The sequence below is a fragment of the Cryptosporidium andersoni genome, assembly GCF_001865355.1.
Source record: "Cryptosporidium andersoni isolate 30847 chromosome Unknown contig_43, whole genome shotgun sequence".
Classification (NCBI taxonomy): domain Eukaryota; phylum Apicomplexa; class Conoidasida; order Eucoccidiorida; family Cryptosporidiidae; genus Cryptosporidium; species Cryptosporidium andersoni.
Window position 1 is genome coordinate 1 of NW_027122877.1, and position 23,828 is coordinate 23,828.

Below are 23,828 nucleotides of genomic sequence, written 5' to 3' on the forward strand. Positions count from 1 at the left end.
TATATGGTGACTAAATAAGGTTACATAATGTGAAAATTTGACATTTATTAGATATGGCACATGTTCTTCTTTCGGAGCTTTCCCTAGTTTCTTCTGAGTTTCAATTGGCAGATTTCTAGGTTTATTAAGTATTTTAGATTGGTGAATATCGATGGTATCTTTATCTACTGTATCAACAAATGAAATTGTTGATTTAATTATTGATAGTAAAGGTTTTTGTGTAGAATTTTGCTGGGATGGTGTTGGAGGAACAGAAGGTAGTGAAGATTTGGGACTTTTCACTGATTCCATAGCTAGTTTAATCTGTTTTCCAACATAATCTGTAGCTTTAGATTCTAAACTTTTAATCTGGCTAGTTAGAGTTTCAATTTTCTTTTCTAATTCACTTTGTTTGTCAACAACAATATTTTCTAGATGTTCCTGTATCTGCCGAGTTACAAGATCTGCTATTAAGTTTGAGTTGACTATATTCTTCGTATGTTCATCATGATGTTTCCTACTAGGTAATTGAATATTTGGCATGACAAGTGGTGGTGCAAATAGTTTAGCTGAATTTTCAGTCTTACAAATATCATCATCACTTTCTCCTTTGCGTGAGCATTGATCTACTTGTTTATCTTGTATAGATTTTATTCTGCTAATTGATTCATTCAGTAAATTTTTTCTTAGTTGAATATCTGGAGATAGAGAATTTAGTAATTCCCTCTTACGCCATAAATAGTACTGAGGTGGAAGATCCGTCATAGAATCACCTGGAATCATACCACTTGTTATCCACTGATCCTCTACTCCTATTCTATTTGTACCGATTTTTTCATTGTTACTTATTGCCCCATAAATATTATTAGATATACTATATCCTGCATATGGATTTATTCCCGACTTTAAAACTCTACTTCTCAAAAATTGTTGAGTTCTCCTTTCAATATCCTGTTTTGCATCAATATCCATGGGATTTAGGATGCAATTACTTCTGTCTTCAATCTTATTAGTGTCAATAGATGCATTATTTTGATCTTCTTCTTTAGAATGTTTCATTATTATGCCAGACGAGAGTCTTTTCTGTCTAATTTCTTTCATCTTCTCAAACATATGTCCACTAACAACTTGATCTTCTAACCAGCCACTTAACCTCTCAATACGACCTCTGTAAGCACTATATCTTATTCCTGAAATAAACAAAATATAAAGTTAAGTTGAAAAAAAAATAAACTTTAAATGTAGAGCTTACCATGCTCAAAATTTAGTGAACTAGGTGATCCAATATTTACTTCAAAAGCTGAATTTTTATTCCTTACTATTTGAGTCTGCTCAGTAAAAAAGTGGAAAGATTAATACAGAAAAGGATATAAATAAAAGTTACACCAGTCACTATTAAAGCAAATACAACGGCAGTAGTAGATTTGAAATTATCTAGGGAAGGACTCAAAAGCTTAAAAGACTTATGTAATCACTAAATCAGGTACTTCAAAGAAAATTTAATACCAGTCTTAGTCCTTTAATTATCCCTGATTAAATCATATTCAAAGTTTGAAATTAGCCAACAAATTAAAATAATCTACTATATTATATTTACTTTATACTCCAATAGTTCAGGAGTTTCCATTATGTGGAGCAGAAATTTTCATATGAATGTGAGATTTGCTTCCTAATCTCTTATTTGAGTCAGTAACCCTCATCCCAGGATTTTCATTATCTTTCTTTTTAGATGATAATTTTATACTATTATCGTTTGCTGTTGTTTCATCTCCATCTGCATTGGAATTTCCAATTACATTACCTTTCGTCATTTCCACAGTTCCCTCTTCTTTACTATTATCTCTATGTCTATCATTACTTATAGTTTCATCTTTTATTGAGGATTTAGTCTTATATAACTGAAGATCTTTATTCATAATCCCAGAAGTAACCATTTGCTCTTGTATTGCTCGTTGCATTGCACCATCCTGGTATATAGAAGTATGATTACGTACCCTCAAAGAAGCAACTTCATTCTCAAGTTCAATTATTCTCTTATTACAGGTCTCTAGACGCTTTGTATCTGCTTCTATCCTTTGTTTTGCTAGTCTTAAAAGTCTCAGACTTTCTCTATCTGATCTCTTTATCCCTATATTCAAAGTATCATCTGCTACATTAGAATTCCCATTATTATGAGTTCCTCTGAGTGTTTCTCCTATAATAATTGCACACACAAAATATTTAGAATATTATACTGGTATACAGGTTTAAATACATGCACCTACCACATGATCGGAAAAATCCACATCCATTTGAATTACGAATTGCTGCTCCAAGTTCATATAAATACTGACGAAGCTATAATAATTGGAATATTAAAGAGTGTACTAAGATTAATTTTAAGAAGTATAAAGGAGTAGACTATCTAAATTGGGAATATAAAGCCTATCTAGGTTTTTGATATATAAGATATATTTGAAATTAGACTTACCTCACTAACAATAGTGTGCATGTTACTTTGCCAAGATCTTGAAAGCTGTGATTCAAATGCAAGTCGACGTTCTAGTTGTTGATTTACATCTAATGCAAAGCCCAACTTCCTATGTAAGGTCAAAATTTGGTTTTTTTCATCTGTTCCTTCTAATGGCCTATTAAATCTTTCGGCTAAAATATGATCAACTTTAATTATTGCTTCTATTTCTGCCAGTCTATCAGTAAGTGACATATTTTGGACAGCTAGTTCATCTCTTTCTGCCATCAAAGATGACATTCTATGCTCCCAGATATGCTTCTCATATGATTCCAATTTATATGTTACTGCTTCAAATAGTTCATTAAGAATATATTCACACTGGCAAAGAGCCTGATTACTATTTTGAATATTTTTGAGTGAAGATGGCTCCACAAGCTTTGTATTATAGTCTTCTTTTGGTAAAATACTTGGATCATTATTTTGCAATGCAATCTTACATCTATTATTATCTCTTATAAGACGTTCCATCTCTCTCTTTAAAAGTATATTTTCACTTGAGAGTTTGTCAAAAGCCTCTGATATTTCTGCAGTGGTTGCATTTTCAGATAGTTTAATGCCACTTCTACTAGAGCTAACTACTCTATCTAGCTTAGCTACAAGAGCTGCATTGTCATTCTTCAAAATACTATTTTCGTGTCTCAAAGCTGTTGTACTATTCTGTAGATGATTAATATAATCCCTATATTCAGGATCAACTTTAGTCATAGTGGATGGATCTGTAAATTGACTATTTGTTGTCAACTCTGCATTACCAGTGGATAATATCATGCTTTAAATATACATTAAGTAAATAAACACATGTAAACATTCCAATACATATTCAGCTTTCTTTTATGTTCTTTGACTTTTTCAAGACAAGTAGAACTTGAAGCTGTTTTACACACAATCTTGTAAAGTATATGTCGTTTATGGTTATATATTATGTGGCGCTAAATGATCTGGTACTAAGCACGTGATATAAAGGGGAAAGAACTAGTAGAAGTGTAGAATTTTTGTGGAATCCAATTGCAAGACAAATAGCCTATAAGCTAATGAAACGCCAAAAAACGAGCTCAGATGAGGATGGATCTTCTCTTAAGCAGAGGTAGGCTTTTTGAATAGTGCACCAAACTTTTGGGATATGCTTATTAGAACAAGTAAAACTTTTAACTCAAAATTCTCAACTTTTTTTTTATATAGAGCATATTCAGAATCACAATCAATTGAAGATATACTAGTAGAGTTTGAGGATAGTAAGTTTTAAGTAACATTTCAAAATTGCAAACTAAATTTTTATGTGTTACTTTAGTTGACCATAAGCTTATGAACCTAGATAGAGAATGCGCAAAGGAACAAATGAAGATCCAAAGAAAATTTGATGAAAAGAAGAGACCAATTTTAGAAGAGAGAAAGAAAGTTATTGAAAAAATTCCGAGGTTTTGGTATGATACTCTTTGTAGACATCCACTTATAGCTGAGCACATACATTCGGAAGATTTAGATATACTTAAGCATCTAAAGCATATTGAATTAGATGATAACCTTGATGATGAAGGTTCTTATTGTATATCACTAATTTTTGATGAAGGAGTCTCAGATATTATGGAACCCTTAGTACTAAAGAAACATATTATATACAAGGATGATGAAGAAAAAGTTCAAGAAGTCACTACTATTAAATGGAAGTCAGTATCTCCAAAAACCCTTATAACAGAGAAAATAAATAAAATGGAGGGTGACATAGATAAGGAAAAGCTCAATTTCTCTATTTTCGATTTTTTTGATAAGGACTTTAACCATAATGTTGATATAGGTGATATTATTCGCAGAGATATCTTCCATGCCCCTCTATTGTACTACTGTGACAATGAGCAGGCTGAGGAGGAATAGATTAATTGTAGTGTATTAGAAGTAGATCTTGAAAGCTTTTTAGTATTGCAAGATATTTTAAATAAGTCTTCAATATTTGACAGCATACAATTTTGGCGGTTATGTGGGTTTTAACTAAATAGGGTAAAGTGATTTAAGTGTTAACCTCATTTATATCAATGATTCATACACAGAAAATACAGCTGAGTGATGATACATTAAGAAACTTTAGGGCTTGTAGAGTATTCAAAGATGCAATTTGCCCTATAGTTAATATAGATTGGAGTGAGGATGGAGATTCCTTGCTAGTATGCGAAGATGATACTTTAAGAGTTTATACAATTTCAACAGGAGATATATCAAGAATTCATCACTCACGTAAAAATATCATGGATGTTATTCGTTTTGCTCATAATAATAAACAATGTCTTGTCGCTTCTAATAAGGGTGAAAATGAATCTGCTATTAGATTATGGGATATTCAAGAAAATCGTTATGTCCGTGCTGTAAAATTAAATTCAGCGTAAGTTATAATGATAATTTATTACATATTTATACCAAACTTTCAAATTTTATGTCTATAATTGGTTATTTAATATATTTAGGGTTTGTCGAGGAACTGGCCTAATAATTCATCCAAGTCGTGATCTTGTCCTTATATCATGTACAGATGGCAAAGTATTAATATTTAATTTTAAGTTAGATACACCATTAGCTATCCAGCAAACTAAACATAAGGCTCCTTCTTGTGCTTTTGATCCAGATGGACGTGTTCTTGTTGTTTCTACAGAAGACCAGAAATTAACACTTTTTGATTGCAAAGCCTATACAATTTTTGATACTTTCGATTTATCTAAACATATAGAGTCACATCAATATATTGAACATGTATCTTTTAGTGTTGATGGACGATTATTATTAGTCAAAACGAATACTGGTAGGCTTCTATCATTTGGTTCATTCAGAGGTGAATTTTATAAAGAATACAAGCTTTCAGATAAGAGTAGTTGTAAGTGGTCCAGTTTTCTTTTCCTCATTTTAATTAACTAATATTTATATTCTTTACATAGCTTTGTTAAAATCTGCTTCTATTCCAACATTTTCAAGTGATTCTCAATATATATTTTATGGATTAACTGATGCCTCTGTTGCTGTATGGTCAGCTAACACAGGAGAGCATATAACGAATTTTGTAGGTCATGTGGGACAACCCAGATGTTTAGCATTTAATCCAAAAAAGGCTCTATTTGCTTCGGGTAAGTTTTTTTTAACTTCAAAAGTACCTTTTAATGCTCATACCTTTAGCTTCATTTTATTAGCCTGTGTCAATCTCATTTGGTGGCAACCAAAGCTTGATATTAACTAATTAGGTATCTTATATAATTTATTTATATACTAGATGTAAAATTTTAAGAACGGATATATTGCATTATTTAAATGTAAGTGTAATTTCTTTTTTAGTTATTATTATTGTTATACATGGGATTATATCATTTATTGCATGCGGAGTTATGATGTAATCGATATCATCATGGGGCTAATGCAAAATAAAAAAAAAGGAATGCAGCAAATAGAAGTACATAGGGTGTTCTAAATAATGTTTTATTAATAACTTTGCCTTAGATAATTTAAAAATAAGAACTAATATTTTTTTGCGTATCTTGTGGAAGGAGATTTAATGTAACTTTAGTTCTATAGTCTAGTTTAAGATGATATAATTAGTAATAAATAATTTGAAGAATTAGATAATAATTGGATTAGTGACTTAACAGAAGTGATCTTGAAATTACTGATATCTTCATAAGATTTTGGAGATATATTATTTAACTTTATTGTAATATAATTTACTTTTAGAGCTTTTATTTTAATATCAATGTGGGGGGGGGCGGGCTAATATTGTTTTAGAAATACCCTAGATATAATTTTATTATTTTTATTTATTGATGGCTAATACTAGTGAATTAGATTCTAATTTATGTTTTTTATGCTCTATAGCATTGAGAGTGAGCTTGTCTGGTCCAGTTGCAGGTTTGAGTTTTTTTAATAATAAGAGTGGGACATTCTCTGTATGTGAAGTATCTGATAATGATCAATTTTCTGAAATAGAATCTTTACTAGTAAGAAATAAACCAAATATGTTAGTTTATAGTATCCATAGTGATCAATTAGGGTTTAAAAGATTTAAAAATATTATTGAGATGCAGAATAGCACTACTGAAGAGATAAGGAGTAAGGTATGTACAATGGATTCTATTGTAGATGCTTTAAGTCCCTTATTAAGAAGATCACATAGAAGCTATAAAAAGGAGCTCGAAAGTGACATAATTAGGGAATCTTTATACAACTTGATAAATTATTTTAGGTTAAATCAGAGCTCTGAGAATAATAGTAAATGTGAAATAAAGTTTTTATTGGTTGATGGATATATGAGAATGGATAGTGCCTGTATTCACTCTTTAAAAATTTTTCCTGTTAAAGGAGAAAGTTCAAGGGCATCTACTAGCCTATATGGATTACTTAACAAAACCAGAACAGCTATTGGAAGCAGGAAACTAGAAAGTTGGCTTAGACAACCACTAACTGACTTAGAAATAATTTCTAAACGTCAGGATATAGTGGAATTTTTTAGTGAAAATGATATATTACGACAAAAGATATATGGTATATATTTAAGGAAAGTATGTGATTTAGATAAGATTTCAAGCAAATTTAGAAGAGTTACTTCAATAAACTTTGAAGGTATAAAAGCTTTAAAACAATCCTATAGAAACTCGGAAAGTTTACTCTTAAAGTGCTCATTGGAAGATGTGGTAAAAGTTTATGATTCTATTAGTCAGTCTACACTTATGTTTAAAGATATAACTGAATCTATTTCTGAGATGGATACAACAGAGACACTTTCCAAAAAGATCATTGATTCTATTTATTCATTAATTTTATTTCCATTGGAAGAGATATTATCAAAATTTAAGGGATATATTCAATTAGTAGAGTGTACTGTTGACCTAGATGAAGCAAATAATGGTAATTACTTTGTGGTTTCTCATTTTACTCCGGAATTAGAAGCCTTATCCAAAGAAAAGGAGAGAATTAAAAAGAATATTGAATCTCATAGAAAGGAAATAGAAGATTTTTTGTATGAAGAACGAGGCCAAGTAAATTTTGATAGTAATAGAGAAGCAGTTAGAGTATTAAATGAAGGTACTGATAATTTGTTATGTTTCAGAGTCACTCGTAAAGATATAGAATTTTTTCAAGATAAGAGATTTAAAAAGGTTAGAATAAATAAAAATGACTATATTTTTAGGACCCAAGAACTCTGCAAACTTTCAGAAGAGCAAGATGAAGCTATTTCTCGCTATAATAAAGCTCAAACTTTAGTATTAACGAAGACAATATCAGTTGCTTCTACATATTGGTCTTTAATAGAAAAGTTATCAAATATCTTGGGTACAATTGATGTTCTATTAAGTTTCACCTTGACTTCTCTTTGTGCTCCAAAACGCTTTGTAAGACCTAAGATGACAGATGGAAATTGTAATAATAAAGAACCACACAAGTGTGGTTGTAGATTGATATGCAAGAATCTTAGACATCCATTAGTAGAAGCACAAGGGAATTTAGGGACTACTTTTGTAGCTAATAATGTAGATATGCATAGGCATGGGAATCTATTGACTGTTATAACAGGTCCAAATATGGGGGGAAAGTCTACTTATATACGTCAAATTGCTATTTGTACATTATTAAGCCAGATAGGATGCTTTGTACCTGCAGAAGAGGCCCAGTTACCTATAATGCATCAACTTATGTGCAGAATAGGAGCATCTGATGCTCAATTACTAGGAATCTCTACATTCTTTGCTGAAATGATTGAAGCTGCAGCTATACTTCGAAGTGCAACTCCACAGACACTTGTTATAGTTGATGAATTGGGCCGTGGAACATCAACTTACGATGGATTTGGTTTAGCATGGTCAATTGCATCTTGCTTAGTTAAAGAAAAACAGAGCTATACTTTATTTGCAACTCATTTTCATGAACTAAGCATCTTAGAATTTGCTATGGAAAATGTAACTAATTTAAAAGTAACAGCAACCACAAAGAAGAGAGCTTTAGAGAAGAACGAAAATCTTTTGACTTTTTTTTATAAAGTAGAGAAAGGTTCAGCTGATGAATCTTTGGGTGTAGATGTTGCAGAACTCTCTGGATTACCAGAGGTAACAATTAAAAGAGCCAGACAGAAGGCTTCTGAACTAGAAGATATAGAGCGTATTTATATGGACACATCAGCAACACGAGAAAAAAGAATTCGAACTCTTACGGATATATCTTCTAAGCTTGATTTAGGTCTAAGAAAAATTCTGGATAGCTTTATTATTTCAAGTACACCCATGGAATTTAAGGAAAATGTCTCGGGCTTGTGGGAAAATCTACGTGACCTATCGAAAGGAACTGCAGGGATTTGTTCAGCTTAAAATTAAATTAATCTATAATAAGACCAGACTGAATAATAAATGTTATTATTTATTAGATTTAGTAGTTAGTCTAGATAATCTAAACATTTCCTATAATATATTTCAAATTATTATAATATTGTAGATCTTGTAAAGATATGTAGGTGTTAGTGAGTACATAATATTACGGAAATTAGGAGGTATTAAGAAAAAATGAGTTAAGCCTAAATATTTACTTTTAATAATATATAAATAATTAATTTTTAGTGAATGAAAAGAAAAAAGAAAGTCAAATTAATTAAATTCATTAGTCTCGAATTAGAAAACTGTTCAAAAAAGATTTAATTTCTAGAAAAAAAGTATTGGAGGTATTAAAAAGATTCACAAAATTTCTTATATGAAATAAGTACTGAAACATCTTATAATATTTAATATTAGTTATAAAATACTTATATTAAATTTAACCAATTATACCTCAATTTCTAAAATAGTGTCTCGCTTCTCCAATGTTTCATTTTGAATTTTTGAATTATCTTCAACAATAAAGTTATCTTCAATTGCACAATAAGATACTTTACAACCAACTCCAATTGAAACTTTATTCCCAATAATAGAATTTTGAATAACACATTTGTTCCCAATAGTAGCATTATCCATAATTATACAGTTAATAATTTTAACTCCATCTCCTACATTGACATAAGACCCAATGTAACTTCTTCTTATCTGTGTACTCTTTCCAATAGTACATTTGTCACCAAGATATACATCCTTCCCAGCAGGATTAACTTGAGTATGTGAGAGCCATGCAGGAAAAAATTGAGAAGATGTTCCAGATAAATTACACTCATGATAATTTAATAGTGTATTTACACGGATACAAATATCATCAGAAGGTTGTATGCAGTATGAAACATTTGTACCAGATAATTTAGGAGGTAAGTTAGCTTTTGTATATTTTTCATTATTAGGATGCACTGGTAAATTCGTATCTATCTCATCTGCAAATGATACGCAGTCTAATTTTGATATACTCCAATATTCAGAACCTGGAATATGTTGCATTTTAATTAAAAATGGCACTAAATCCAATCTTATAGATTCTATACTATCATTTGGTAACTCTATTGTATTTATAAAGACCTCTTTATTAATTACTTTTTCAATATTAAAAATAGATTGTTTAAATAAGTAAACATGTAGATCCACGTAGCTTGAACTTACTGTAACATTTGTATGCCAAAATAATTGCAACTTCGTTAATTCAGCCGCAATATTCTCTTCTTTAGCTGAGTAATAATCTTTCATACCTACTATTTGATGTTGCTCCTCATCCAGAGTAAAAATTGTCATATTTTTATCTCGTTGTATATCAACTGATATACCTCCTATACATCCTCCTTGTGTTTGAATGTTAGATGACTTTCCTGAACAAGAACTAGTCTTCGAGTTTACCTTGGATAGTAGTACAGTACATACTGCCTGTGTAATCCTGTGGCTTGTCACTACACTTAGTAGATCTAGGGCCCCGATAACATCACATGGCATTACAAAAAAATCTGAATTACTCAGATATTTTTCTCCATATTTTACTAAAGTTGTCCAAGTTCCAAGAAGCCCTTCTGTGTCGTCTCCTTCAACCCCTATAACTTTAATGTCTGTACAGTACCCATCATATTCTACAAGTCCTTTACAACAAAACTCATGCTCAATATATGAGGAAATCATACTAGTATGTTTATCATTGCAAAAGACAAGGATATCACGAATCTTGTGCTTTCTAAGATTTGTCAGAGGGTACCAAATCATAGGTTTATTGCAGACTGGTAATAAGGCCTTAGGAGTTGATGAAGTTAGTGGGTTCAATAATCTGCCAGTACCTCCTGCTAAGATAACAGCTTTAAATTCGCGTATCTGTACGAAACTTTCATTTGTGTATGACATTATCTTATTTCAAGGGAATCTAAGATGCAAAATTATTAACTTTTTAATAAGGACCGCCAGGTTGTGGCACTATTGCAATGTTTTGGCGGTATATTTTAAAAAGTACATGAGTTTCTTATTGTGGGGACTATAGTATTCCTAATGAGTATAGTAAATATAATATTAGGAGAAATCAATGGAAATTTAAAGAAAATTATATTGATAATTATTACAGTATCCAATAAATCTTATATATAAACTTTGGTTAAGGGAGGTAAAATTAATTTGTACTTTTAATGAAGAGCCGACACCCTTTAGATATAAAACCTGGTAACAAAAACTTATTAAATGCATCAATTCTTGATGAAGTAAGCTAAAAATATTTTTATATTTGCTCTGATTCATTATTTATTATTATTGATTTTAGATTCATTCTCTTTATCATGGTATTAAAGATGAATATACATACCAAGACGACAGCACAAGCGATGATGATGATACAATCGGACTCTATTCAATAAGTAAAGTTCTGCATACTCCAGTGTCATTAAATAGGCGCAAGGCAACTGTAATGGTAGTTGGGAATATTTCTGCAGGCAAGAGTACACTGTTAAATTGGTTACTACAAGAACCAGCGCAAAAAACAGGAATGGCTATTGAAACTTGTGGAATAACTTGTATAGTAAATGGTCGGCAAATAAATGAAATTGGTGGTGAAACTGCACTGATGATGTTTCCTGAGCTCCGTAACTTGGTTTATTCTTATCCAAATTTATTATACAACTTAAATGTCAAGATGTGCCCCTCATTTCTAAATAGACTTCACTTTTTAAATTTCATAGATACCCCGGGGCTAGCTGATGGTGATATGTTGTATTCATTTGATGTTGTACAGATTTTAAAGGAATTAGCTATCAGTATTTGCGATTTGATCTTTGTATGTATAGATCCAACAGGTCAAACACTTAGTAAAAGACTTTTGGACTTGGTAGCACATTTGGTAAATAATGCTAACAATAAAACAGTATTTCTATTAACTAAAATAGATGAAATTCCTACAGAAGCAGATCGTATAAAATTAATGTGTCAAATAACTCAGAATCTAAGCTCTAAAGTTGCTATTAAACAAGGATTTGATTTGATTCCAATATATATTCCAGGGGCTAAAGATGGTTCTTATTTATCTTCCCTTAGGTTATCTGATGAAGAAAATAATATAGAAAATATTGCAAATAATACTAAAGTCAATAAATCTACAAGAGTTCAACTTGATAAAAATACTTTTATTCCTCCATTAAATCGTATTCGGGAAGTAGGTGATGCTATAGATAAGATTGTTGATCGTAAAGTTCAAGATAACTTGGTAGCATTGTTCAATGATTGTCAACAATTATTCAATAAGAGTAGATCTTTGATAAAGAAGCAATCTCAAATTGATAGGAACAAGAAATATTATATAAAACAACGCAAAATATATTCAAGTATAAATTATATAGTAGCCTTAATTATGATTATTTTGGCTATGTATCAGGGGATTATGTATAGTGGCATACAATTCTTCTTTGGCGAAATATATTCAGTATATTGGGATCAAATATCAAATAAAACATATCGAAAAGTGAGTTTCCTATCAGAAGGTATCTTAAATGCATGGCTGATATTAATTACTATTTTATTTATTGTATTTATACTCAATAAAAGTATTCAGAGAGAAGAGCATCTACAATTCCCAAAGGATTCAAATCTTCTAAGAAAATATCATGATAAGGTCAAATTAACTCTTAAAAGAGCACAGGAAATTCAAAGATTATACATTGACTACTGAATTAAATTTGAGCTTCCTTGGGACTAAATAAAGTTTAATAAGCGCCTATTTATAGACACCTAAAGGTTTTTGGACCATTAAGCTTGTGAAGATTATGTAAAGCGCAGCATTACCTTTTGAGGTTTTCCAAGATTTATGTTTGTAAATAATTAGAAGCTAACTTCAATGAATTTGTATTGTATAATAGATGGGCAAATGTGGGATATTAATTTTACTCTTTTATTTTTTAATTATTATCCATAAAGAGGTAATAACTGGGGATCAAAAATTTACTTTTAGTGACTCACTAGAGTCAGATAGTAGTCTAGAAGTGACTCCAGCGATATATAATATTTATACTAACTTAGTGGAACTTATACTAAGAAAGATGTTCGCTGATGAATATGAATTTAGGATGGAAAATATAAATAGTATAGAAAATCCACCATTATGTAGAAATAATGAACAGATGGTCAATAAGGGATGTAATATAATGTTATATAGCTGTTCTAAGCTTACTAGTGAGAAATTTTCTTGTTACTTTTATTATTGGAGTTTCTGCGAATGCAATAGGCCTTGGATATGGTCATGGTTAAACTATGCAATACCCCCAATATATGATTGCTATCCATCAATAGCTACTGTTGAAGATTTTACAGATTTATCTATGGAAGAAAAGGGGATCTTTAATAAACTAAAGGACATTGATTTTGATACTGAAGAATTAGAAATTCCAGTAGGGGAATGCAGAGTTAGTGGACTGTTTACTTCGTGGATCTTAATTGTAATAGTATTACTGAGCTACTTGGCACATCAGGTATATTCTTTTGGATTATATATTGGAATATTCATGAAATCTAAGAAAGAAGATTAACTAGATATGGTGATGATAATTATTCTGCATCAATAGGTTACATATAAAACTAGTTTATTGACTTGATTATGGATGTGGGTGAATTATATAGCTACTACTAAAATCACTTTTACTCAGAATTTTCTTCCTGAGTTAAATCTATTGGTTTGTCATCACCTAAAAAGATATATAGTATTGCTCCAATAATATTATGAATTGCATAGACAAGTAAGACAATACTCCATCTTACTAAAGCTAAAGAATGTTCTTTCATATTTGTTTCTTCTACATCACCTTGAGATTTATGTAGGATGAATCCTGTAATTGAAACAGAAAGGAGTCCTGCAAATGTTCCGGATGTATTTCCAATGGAATATACAAGGGCTGGTGCTGTTGGTGCAATATCAAACTGGTTAACAGTAACTCCTCCACAGCTCATAGTATTAAATATAGACATCAATGAAACTATAGTTACTGAGTATATAGGTGATACCCATTCAAATTGGTTTAAAACAATAAGAGTAATCTGGAGAATTGCTGGAAATACCATACTGCAAGATTGAAAGATCTTTCGAACTACTATTGGTCGACATTTTCTTTGAACAACTAACCAATCAGCTATATATCCAAAAATAATAATGGAAATTGCTTGGATAATCCATGGTGGAGTCGTATAATAACCTAGTGTATGTGAAGAAACAAGGTTAACATCTGAATAGTATACTGGGAGCCAAGTTACAAATCCAAATTGTGTCCAACTATGACCATATTGAGCAAAGATAATTGCCCAGACACTTTTATATTTCAAAAAGTGAGATACTAGCTTAAAATTTTCTTTTCTTTGAGTTGTCTTTAAAGATTTAGATGGATCATCTAAGTATTTAGAATCATTGGAAAAAATCACTGAAGAACTTATGACTTTCGGGGATATATCCTGATGCTCTCTAACTTGGTTATCTTGGATATTGACATTTCGTTCTAAGCTTGATTTATAATAACTATCTATTTCTAATATTTCTACAGTTTTATATACTTCTTTTGGCTTACTTCTTCGTTCAAATTTATAAAATTCCACAAATTTTGGGGAAATTGTCCATTTCAAATTCGTGACATCTAGAAAAAGCCATACTAAACACCAAAGAATACCAAGTGCTCCAAAGATATAAAATACACCCTTCCAACCAATGGAATTTAATATGGGAGGTGTTACGAAAGCTGCAGCTCCAGCTCCTATATAGGAACTAGCAATTATCATTCCTACAACAGTAGTTGAGTTTTGTGAAGGGATATATCTCCCAACTATTGAGTTTACTGCTGGGAATGCAACACCCTGACCAATTCCTAAAGTAATTCTAGCCATTAGAAAACCAACAAAGTTCAACCATTGACCAAGACAAGTAGCTATCATTGACAAACTCCAGAAAAATACTCCAAGTAGTAGAACACCTTTGCCTCCGAATCTTGTTGTATCGGAAAGGTAACCCCCAATAATTTGAGTCCAGATATATCCTGCATAAAAAAAACTAAGAATAAGCCCTTGCTCAGATTTTGAGAAGTTAAAGTCAAGTCCAATAATTTTAATACATGATGGCATTACTGTTCTATCTGCATAACAAATAAAAATTGCAAACATCAACATCAGCACTAGACAACAATAAAAACCAAGAGTTACCCAATTATTTGGGTTATTGGTTATTGCTAACTCCAATCTATCTGTATCTTCATGTGACCTCCCAAAAGTTGTTTTACAAGTTTTAACTTCAGCATTGGAACACCCAATTGATGCCACACTCAAGGTGTCTATTACAGCTGCATCTGTATTTAGATTATAGGACATCCTACTTGCTAATTAGCTAAAAATGGGGATTTGATGAATATTATAATATGCATCAATTCATTGAAATGATAAGCATAAGCATTCACTAATCTACTCTACTAGTGGTAAATTAAGATAACCTTATATAATATACATTGAACGGCGCGTGATTTGATACTCGACAAATAGTTCCAAAGTTGCCGGGATCTTAGACAATATTAAGATCTAAAAAGTTATTAGGTTTAGATATAGAATTTGATAGTATGAAATGTCCATAATATCAAATACAAATATTGTAAGTTGTTTACCACTCATTGAAACTATACTCCTTAATTTCTCAAAATCTTTGAACTCTAAACAAACCCTGTAGAGACAATAAAATAAAATAAATTCTTAAAATATCTACCAAGATCTAAGCCTGAAATTCCTTGTCAGCCTGTCTGCAATGACTCCAATATAGATTAATCCTATCATTAGAATTCAAGTATGATTAATTATATCTCGGTATATATTAAAAGAATCACATCAGAGCTTTGGATAACTTTTTAGGTATAATTATAGATCAATGCTAAATTTATCACTTCTAAACAGTCATTTAAGATATCTGAATTGCAGAAGTCAATATAACCCCTAAATATGTCAGTTTTAAAAATACAGGCTGGTTGGTATCTCACTAAATAAATAGAAAGTGAGGATTATGAGCTTTATAGGTATAGTCTAATCTGTCATCAACTTTAGGCTATCCCCATATTGCAAAGAAAAGTAATCTCCATAGAATAAAACCATTAAAGATTTAAAAACCATGTCAAGATTACTAGATAGATCTTTCTGTTCAATTGTTATTGATTAATATAAGTAGATGTATCAATTTGACTTGGCATTTCAGCAATATTCACTTCGAATCTACTTTGTACATCATTTAGAATCTGGGAATCTGTCTGAGAGGCTACTAAGGTTATAGCCAATCCTTTTGTTCCAAAACGTCCAGCTCTACCTACTCTGTGCAGATATGAGTCTGTATTTTCTGGCATATCATAATTAATAACAATATTTACTCTCTCAATATCAATTCCACGGCCAAAAAGATCTGTAGCAACCATAATACGCTTCTCAAAATTTTTGAATTGTTGATATCTAGAGATACGTTCTTGTTGACTAAGACCAGCATGGATACATATAGATGGGAAACTACATTCAGTAAGAAGATTATGTAGAGCCTGTGCTCTTGAAACGCTCTTCACAAAGATTATGACCTGATTAAATTCCAAAAGATCCAACAAATCTGTGAGTCTCCTATTCTTCTCAGTTTCAGATAGCTTAACATAGTATTGTAGTAGACCATGTAGAGTAAGTTTAGTTTCATCATCAACAAATATCTCCACAGGGTTCTGCATAAATTTCCTACAAACATCACGAATCTCCTTCACCATTGTAGCACTGAACATCATTACTTGCTTCTTCCTAGGAGTACTCATGAATATCTCCTGTACATCCTTCCTCATATCCAGAGACTCTAGACACTTATCACATTCATCTAAAACAAAATGAACCACACCATCAGTAATAAGTTTCTTTTGGCGTATTAATGCAATAATACGTCCTGGAGTGCCAATCAATATGTTGGGAACATTTGAAGATAGTAATTCTATATCCTTCTGAATAGGAATCCCTCCATATACCACTTGAGTTTTAATATTCTTTAAATATTTTGAAAATCGATCAAATTCATTTTTAACTTGAAAGGCTAATTCACGTGTGTGTCCAATACATAAGCATTCCACACTTTTTGAGTTCTCATCTGGATTGAGTTGCTGTAATATAGATAAAACAAATACTGCAGTCTTCCCCATTCCTGACTTAGCTTGGCATAGTATATCTACACCTGTAATGGCATGAGGTATTGTCTCATGCTGAACTTCTGAAGGATGTTCAAATCCTGCATCTCCGATAGCTCTAATTAGCTCAGGTTTCAAAAAAAAATCTCTAAATCCAGATGCATGTATAGCTACATAATTACCACGTCCAACCTTTGCAGATTCATCTGTAAGTTTATTTTCGTCCTCAATTCGTGTCGTCTCCTCCTCCTCGTAATCCACTAACTCTTCTGTATGTGGAACTGACATATTAAGATTTAAAAACTTTTACCAATACTTGTCTTGATATTAGATAAAATTATATATCAAAGAAAGTTGAAAAGAACGTAGTAAATATTTAAAGTTCTTTTCTAAAAGGTACAGTCAAACTGTACGTACAGTTCCCTTTTACGTTATGATAATTAGTAAGAGGTACTAGTGCTTGGAGCCTATTTCTTTAATTGTTTATTTTTATATACATAAATATTATGTAGCTTATTACCAAGGTGAATATAGTCAATTCATAGTATGAAGTACTATTTATTATATAACTTGGTACTCGTAGTATTAGTATATGATCCCCAATATTCAATAACCGGGACGAGACGGATAATTTACATGATCAGTGGCGCCCAAACAATCAGGTATATAGACATCGATACTTCTGAATATGTACCGCGTATAAATGTAGGCACTAACAAATTTTATGATTATTATCTGTCTTTATTATAGTGTTAGCGTACTTCATAAAGTATTCAAAAAAGTTATTAAGGTACCAAATGTGTGCTCGAAAATATTCCTTGTAGAGTTATATCGAAGAAATCCCCAAATATTCTTAAAAAAAGAAGGTACAGAAAATATAAATTATTGTCTCCTTTTAAGCTGATAAATGTGTGATATTTCGTCTTTTTCTATTAAATGTGATGCCAAATTACTTAAAATATATAATATAATATTCATAAATATGGAGACAAATGGAAGTAAAATTTCTAGCCTTTATATCAACTGAAGAAGTGTTGGTAAACGCAGTATACTCCTGCAGTAACAGCTCCTACTTCATAAAGTGCGATGTAACCAATAATCACTACATTAACAAACATAGGCATTTTATGTCTCCATACGTTCCAATATAAGTAAAGAGGGTATAACAAAATAATGACTGTATCAAAGAATCCAGCAAATAGTTCAATATACTGAGCTGCACTTTTTGCATAAAGTGCTAGAATTATACAAATTAAAAGGAATATTATTGCTACAATTACTCTGAATGAATAGGATTTCAGAAATTCCCCTGTTTTTGGTGTCTCAAGATGTTCTGTAGTACATATACTACCTCCAAACGATGATCTAGTTACTCTTCCCTCTCCTACAATAGTGAAATAAGAACTCACACTTTGTTGACTTAGTTTTCTAGTAATAGTCTCATTATCTACTAATAGCATTGCTTCTTCAATATCTGACATTAGCTTTTCAGCATATATATCCAAACAACAAAGATTAATAAGTGAATCAATCATTGGGACGACATGTAATGGAATCACTGCAAGCATTGTCAAAGCTGAAAGTAGTCTAGCTAATGCCATTATAGAATCATATGGTGAATAGTTTAAAGTTGGATTAGGTAATAAAGCTGTACCGAAAGTGAAATTTGTCATTAAGCTTATAGATATACAAATAGATAATATAAATATACCTGAAGTAATAATGATATATATCCCTCTCCTAATAGTTGGATTCTTTAATGATGTTATAGTTTGTATACAGATTAAGTGAGCATAAAAACAATAAATTGCATAATTCAAAACTTTTAGTGCAGATAGAAAACCCATATGTGGACCAAGTACATAAGGTTTTGACTCTGATTGTAAAGGACCAGTAAATGGTGAAATGAAATATCGATATAAAACTGCTAAGAAAAATGCAAAAAAGGAAATAACTGATAACCATCCTAAATTTGCTAACTTAGATACATCTTTCTGACAACTTGGGTATATTGAAAAAAGGAAACAAAGACCATATATAACGGAACGACTTTGCAAATAATTCATTACTGCTATTAAGTACCAACTCAAGCTAAAATCTGGATAATGTATTTTGAGTATATGTATAGCTTGAGTTAATAGATCTTCAACATAATCACCAAATAAAATAAAGTATATTGGAATACAATAAGTAATCAATACAATTATTAGGCAATTCAAAATTTTAGAGTGTCGCATAATACGACTCTTTAATTCAGACTTAAAATTAGAACATAATAAGGTATTTTCAGTTAAAACATTTCTAACACATTCTATATCACTCATGCCACTATCAATATCCGAAATATCAGTCCAATTTTGTTTAAGAAGCCTTGACCTTACATTTACTTCATCCAAATTTGGTTTAATATCTTCGTTTTCTAAATTAGTTGAAGTTAATTTCGGTTTATAATATGTCGAATTAAAACTATCTCGCTCAATATCACGAAATTTCCGATGATTATCTATATATTTCCTGACTATCTTCTTCTTTTTCATACTTTGTCTTTTTTCTCGGATAACGGTATATGTAACTCCTCCTGCAATTAAACTTGACAAGTCAAAGACTTTAAGTTTGAGAGCTGTAGCAATGTAAATAGACTCAGTTAAGCACCCTACTATAGCAGCACAAATCATAAAAAAAATTCCCAAAACTAAACCAGCTTGCATCACTCCATAGCTTAAAACTAATACGCCAGAACCAATACAAGCAGAACATATTAGGGCAAAACCAACAGATAATGATATATTAGATACTTCTAAAATACCCATTTATTAAAAAAAATATTCTATAAGAAGTAAGAGATATTATTTAATATGAACTAATACTTTCTTAATTTATTCCTATACCGGTGGTAGGATCCGTATGTGTATTTGCAATACCGGTAATATAATCTTAATTATGTGTTAGCTTTATTTGTTTTTTTTAAATAATTGTGTAAGTTTTCTAAAATAGAAATATAAAATTAAAATATATCTAGCTATCAATTAGTTACAATGTATCAATTTAATTATTTAAATTAATCTTTTTTAAGTATAGTCAACAGAGAAAGTTAGAAATTTATAGACCAAAATAGGCACTAATAGTTAAAAAATTATTTACATAAAAGTAACTCTACATAGATACAGCTGTATCACTAATACTAAAATCATAGATAGTAGCATTCCTACCTGTATAAAATCCATCCATTAAAATTAGTATCTTTTGTTTATGAGGGGGGAACATAAAAGAACTTTTTGGGAAAAATTTGAGTGTCTTTGGTCTTAATATAAAACGGAATTTAACTCGAGGATATCTCCTAATAACAGTTTCTAATGGATATAATCCTCTTATTGGAGAAGTAACAAATTCCCAAGCTCTATTAAGAAGTTCAAATAAGGTTGGTGGATCTGGTCTACAATCACTTTCTTTATTTAAATTTTGAAATCGTCGTTTGAGTTTACCAAAAAAACCTTCTTTTCCTAAAATATCATTATAAGATCCTGCATGAAAAAGTTCTTCACGGTAATAAGCTCCAGTGATAAAATCTATAATTATATCTTCTTCTTTTATATTTGGTTTAATTTCCATACATCTCTCAATAGCAGCTTCTAGATTTGCTTCTCCTCTAAGACCTCCCCAAATATAATAATTGCCATCTATTTCAATAGGCATATAAATTCCAGATACTGCATTACTAGCAAGAACAATGTCACTAAGCTTTTTAGAATTCTCATAATCCATTAAAACCCAAGAAGTTTCATTTTTATTATTTATATCTTTTAATTTAATTCCTAATATTTGGGCTAAAATAGATTGCATACTCCATGTAACAAGTGTACCATCAACAATTCTTGATGCACTTATTAAAGCTTCTCTTTTAACACTATATAAATTACGTAAGGATCCTAATACAAAAGATCTCCAACCATCTTGAGTACAGAAACTTGTAATATATTTCCCAATTTTTGTTATTGTTGGAATTAAAACTTGCCACCAACGACTTGAATCTTGTGATATTGGAACTATACAATTATTATTAATTATTTCACTATTAGCCTTAAGATACATATCATAAAGGTAATTAGTATAATTCATTTCATTTTCAAAGAAGTAATCATTACTAGTATTAATGTGGTAAACTTCATTTGAATATTCATCTGAAGGTTTAATTGGTGAATAACATTTGATATCAGATCTATTTTCAGGATTACCTAAACCAACCCAAATTTCAAATATAAATTCTTTGTTATCTCCAGAACTACAAATATAATTATCAGATCTAATATTTGAATCTTTGATAATATATGAAGATTTTAGATTAGTATCTATTGAATTTTGCATAATATTTAGTATTTTACTGTTCTTACTAATTTGTTCTTTACCACCAGGTAGAAAGTATGAAGATATTAATGCATTTAATCCCCCAGATGAAATACCTGCAACAATGTCCCATCTTAATGGAATTTTATTATCAAAAAATTGTGCTGCTAATCCTCTAGCAGCTGCTGCTGTCCAGATGCCACGATTTCCTATACCAGAAAATCCCAAGATAAAACATTTTGAAGAATCATTCCCTAATCCAAAAGATGATAACATCTTAGGTCTATCTTTTTCTTTGAAATCTATAAGTAATTTATTAGAGGAATTATGAATGAATGGGAGATATTTTGGAAAAGGAGCATTTAAAAATTCCTTTTGCCACTTTTGTTTGTAAGTAGTCGGAGTACAGACATTTTCATTTTCAAACATAAAACTTAAGGTAGAGTGTTGTATATTATAAAGTATAGCAGTACACTGGGTATAAGATATATTATAACTTTCAAATTGTGAAATTGCCTCAATAATACCAAATGAGAGATTAGAAACCTTAATAGAAAATAGGATTCCCAAGAAATCAAAAAAAATGGAGAGAGAATACCATAATACAATTATATATGTAGTATTCATATCCTTATCCTTATATTTAAATTTTTTAATTACTTATAAAAAAGTAGAATTCCATTATTCGACAAAATAAAAGGATTAATACAAAAAGCGGAATCTTACAATATATAGGCAATATATAGACCGGTATAAAGAGTTACACACAAAGAAAAAAGAAAAAGATTTGTCATTTCGGAGCTTAAGCTTCTTAATTAAATTGTCTCTGAAATTGACTAAGTATAAAAGTTTAAACTCAATGATATCTTTTAAAAATTTAAGGATTGCAATTTTGATTAACTTCTTTTTAAAATTTACTTATAGCGACTCACTGGATATTACCAATAGCGTGGCTGATAATTTTGGAAATATTGAAGTTAATAACACAATATTTGATTCAGGAAAAAGAAATATAACATTTCCTAGTGATTTATACAACATTGAAGATTCAAATATCTCACTTATTAATATAGAGGATATCAAGAATAATGCTACAAACTTTAGAGGAAAAAGTTCAACTTCTAAAGATATCTTATTAAATAAAATGAAAAGATTGTCTAATATAACATTTGTATCAAATACTGGGGGTGTAAATGAAACATCATTATTTAAAGATTCAATTATATCTACTCCTTTATGCAAAGCAGAGCCACCTCCAAAATTTTTTATTGATACTGAAGAAAATATTTGTTATATACTATTACTCTCTGGAGGTGCAAATAGAGGAGCTTGGCAAACTGGTGTATTAAGAGGTTTGTTAGGAAAACATATGGAATTTTATAATAAAACTCTCCGTTGGGACGTAGTTGGGGGTGTATCAGTAGGAGCTATTCTATCATTAGCAAGTTTATTTTATGAACCAGGAGATGAATTAAACTATATTACAAGTTTATGGGATATGTGGGCAAATGTTAGACAAGATTTCCTTTCTGATTGTACCCTTCCAATATGGAAAAATATAATGAAATACTTATCTCATTATGTAGGTACTATGATAAATTCAAAGAAGAAATTAAGAAATTCCATTTGTAATAATTATGCACTTAAAGATTATCTTAGCAATAGATTTGGTCACTTAATACCTCCTTATGAAAATAAAACTTATATTGAACATAAATATTATGAATATTTTAAGAATCATATAAATAATATTGAATCTCTTAAAGAGTCTTCAAATAAAACACCAGATTTTTTGAAAAATGACTTTAAAATAAGACGTCGAGAGGTTGTAGTTTCAGCTGTTAGATATGAAGATGGTCAATTTATATCTTGGAATTCAAGTAATCACTCTATTCAAGATTTAATAAATGCAACATGGGCTTCAACATCTGTTCCAGGTGCATTTTCACCAGTACAAATTAATGGGTCATTTTATATGGATGGTGGTATTGTAATGAATATGAATATATTAGATTCTATAAAAGCTTGTTATAATCTCGGTTTAGCTAAAAAACAAAGTGATATAGTTATTGATGCTATTGAAACTTACCCAGATGATTTTGAAGTACAAACAGAAAAAAGTGAGAATTCAGAATTTCCATCATTTAAAAATATTATATATAGAAGTTTTGCTATTTTACATTCTCAAGTTAGGGGTATAAGACTTCTTAAAAATGTACTATGTAGATTTCCAGATATAAATGTTCGATATTATATAGCCCCAACTGTAGAGGAATATGAGATGTTTCCAAATAGTGCTTTTGATGGAAATAATATTACTGGAGTATTCAATATGTTGAGAACTGGATTAAAAACTGGATGGAATGCCAATTTTTCTCAAATATATAACTGTTCATTCAAGAATAAATTATTTAGTAGTAGTACTGCAACAGATATATTTGTCATGTAATCTCAAAAAGA

At 30.4% G+C, this 23,828-nt stretch overlaps 12 protein-coding genes across 12 annotated transcripts; 6 read left to right on the top strand and 6 right to left on the bottom strand.

Moving 5' to 3' along the window:
- Positions 1-100: 100 nt before the first annotated feature.
- On the bottom strand, positions 101-3,259 carry cand_004210 (uncharacterized protein; the record flags this gene model as incomplete). The annotated part of the gene is made up of 6 exons (XM_067210664.1): positions 101-115; positions 169-1,169; positions 1,232-1,307; positions 1,674-2,173; positions 2,244-2,316; positions 2,450-3,259. The coding sequence occupies 6 exons, from the start codon at positions 3,257-3,259 to the stop codon at positions 101-103; spliced, it is 2,475 nt and encodes an 824-aa protein (XP_067067330.1).
- A 263-nt stretch (positions 3,260-3,522) lies between these two features.
- Positions 3,523-4,360, top strand: cand_004220 (nucleosome assembly protein; the record flags this gene model as incomplete). Its single annotated transcript, XM_067210665.1, has 3 exons — positions 3,523-3,575; positions 3,671-3,723; positions 3,780-4,360. 3 exons carry the CDS (start codon positions 3,523-3,525, stop codon positions 4,358-4,360), a joined length of 687 nt encoding a protein of 228 aa, XP_067067331.1.
- A 158-nt stretch (positions 4,361-4,518) lies between these two features.
- On the top strand, positions 4,519-5,859 carry cand_004230 (uncharacterized protein; the record flags this gene model as incomplete). The annotated part of the gene is made up of 4 exons (XM_067210666.1): positions 4,519-4,862; positions 4,945-5,348; positions 5,410-5,595; positions 5,801-5,859. 4 exons carry the CDS (start codon positions 4,519-4,521, stop codon positions 5,857-5,859), a joined length of 993 nt encoding a protein of 330 aa, XP_067067332.1.
- Positions 5,860-6,282: 423 nt separating this feature from the next.
- cand_004240 (uncharacterized protein) lies at positions 6,283-8,817 on the top strand (the record flags this gene model as incomplete). The annotated part of the gene is made up of 1 exon (XM_067210667.1): positions 6,283-8,817. The coding sequence occupies one exon, from the start codon at positions 6,283-6,285 to the stop codon at positions 8,815-8,817; it is 2,535 nt and encodes an 844-aa protein (XP_067067333.1).
- A 447-nt stretch (positions 8,818-9,264) lies between these two features.
- Positions 9,265-10,740, bottom strand: cand_004250 (nucleotidyl transferase family protein; the record flags this gene model as incomplete). The annotated part of the gene is made up of 1 exon (XM_067210668.1): positions 9,265-10,740. One exon carries the CDS (start codon positions 10,738-10,740, stop codon positions 9,265-9,267), a length of 1,476 nt encoding a protein of 491 aa, XP_067067334.1.
- A 275-nt stretch (positions 10,741-11,015) lies between these two features.
- cand_004260 (uncharacterized protein) lies at positions 11,016-12,544 on the top strand (the record flags this gene model as incomplete). Its single annotated transcript, XM_067210669.1, has 2 exons — positions 11,016-11,087; positions 11,147-12,544. The coding sequence occupies 2 exons, from the start codon at positions 11,016-11,018 to the stop codon at positions 12,542-12,544; spliced, it is 1,470 nt and encodes a 489-aa protein (XP_067067335.1).
- A 187-nt stretch (positions 12,545-12,731) lies between these two features.
- cand_004270 (uncharacterized protein) lies at positions 12,732-13,397 on the top strand (the record flags this gene model as incomplete). Its single annotated transcript, XM_067210670.1, has 1 exon — positions 12,732-13,397. The coding sequence occupies one exon, from the start codon at positions 12,732-12,734 to the stop codon at positions 13,395-13,397; it is 666 nt and encodes a 221-aa protein (XP_067067336.1).
- A 109-nt stretch (positions 13,398-13,506) lies between these two features.
- cand_004280 (major facilitator superfamily transporter) lies at positions 13,507-15,213 on the bottom strand (the record flags this gene model as incomplete). The annotated part of the gene is made up of 1 exon (XM_067210671.1): positions 13,507-15,213. The coding sequence occupies one exon, from the start codon at positions 15,211-15,213 to the stop codon at positions 13,507-13,509; it is 1,707 nt and encodes a 568-aa protein (XP_067067337.1).
- Positions 15,214-16,031: 818 nt separating this feature from the next.
- On the bottom strand, positions 16,032-17,315 carry cand_004290 (ATP-dependent RNA helicae DDX39; the record flags this gene model as incomplete). The annotated part of the gene is made up of 1 exon (XM_067210672.1): positions 16,032-17,315. The coding sequence occupies one exon, from the start codon at positions 17,313-17,315 to the stop codon at positions 16,032-16,034; it is 1,284 nt and encodes a 427-aa protein (XP_067067338.1).
- Positions 17,316-18,046: 731 nt separating this feature from the next.
- cand_004300 (uncharacterized protein) lies at positions 18,047-19,837 on the bottom strand (the record flags this gene model as incomplete). Its single annotated transcript, XM_067210673.1, has 1 exon — positions 18,047-19,837. One exon carries the CDS (start codon positions 19,835-19,837, stop codon positions 18,047-18,049), a length of 1,791 nt encoding a protein of 596 aa, XP_067067339.1.
- Positions 19,838-20,180: 343 nt separating this feature from the next.
- cand_004310 (uncharacterized protein) lies at positions 20,181-21,995 on the bottom strand (the record flags this gene model as incomplete). The annotated part of the gene is made up of 1 exon (XM_067210674.1): positions 20,181-21,995. The coding sequence occupies one exon, from the start codon at positions 21,993-21,995 to the stop codon at positions 20,181-20,183; it is 1,815 nt and encodes a 604-aa protein (XP_067067340.1).
- A 232-nt stretch (positions 21,996-22,227) lies between these two features.
- Positions 22,228-23,817, top strand: cand_004320 (patatin-like phospholipase family protein; the record flags this gene model as incomplete). Its single annotated transcript, XM_067210675.1, has 1 exon — positions 22,228-23,817. The coding sequence occupies one exon, from the start codon at positions 22,228-22,230 to the stop codon at positions 23,815-23,817; it is 1,590 nt and encodes a 529-aa protein (XP_067067341.1).
- Positions 23,818-23,828: the final 11 nt, after the last annotated feature.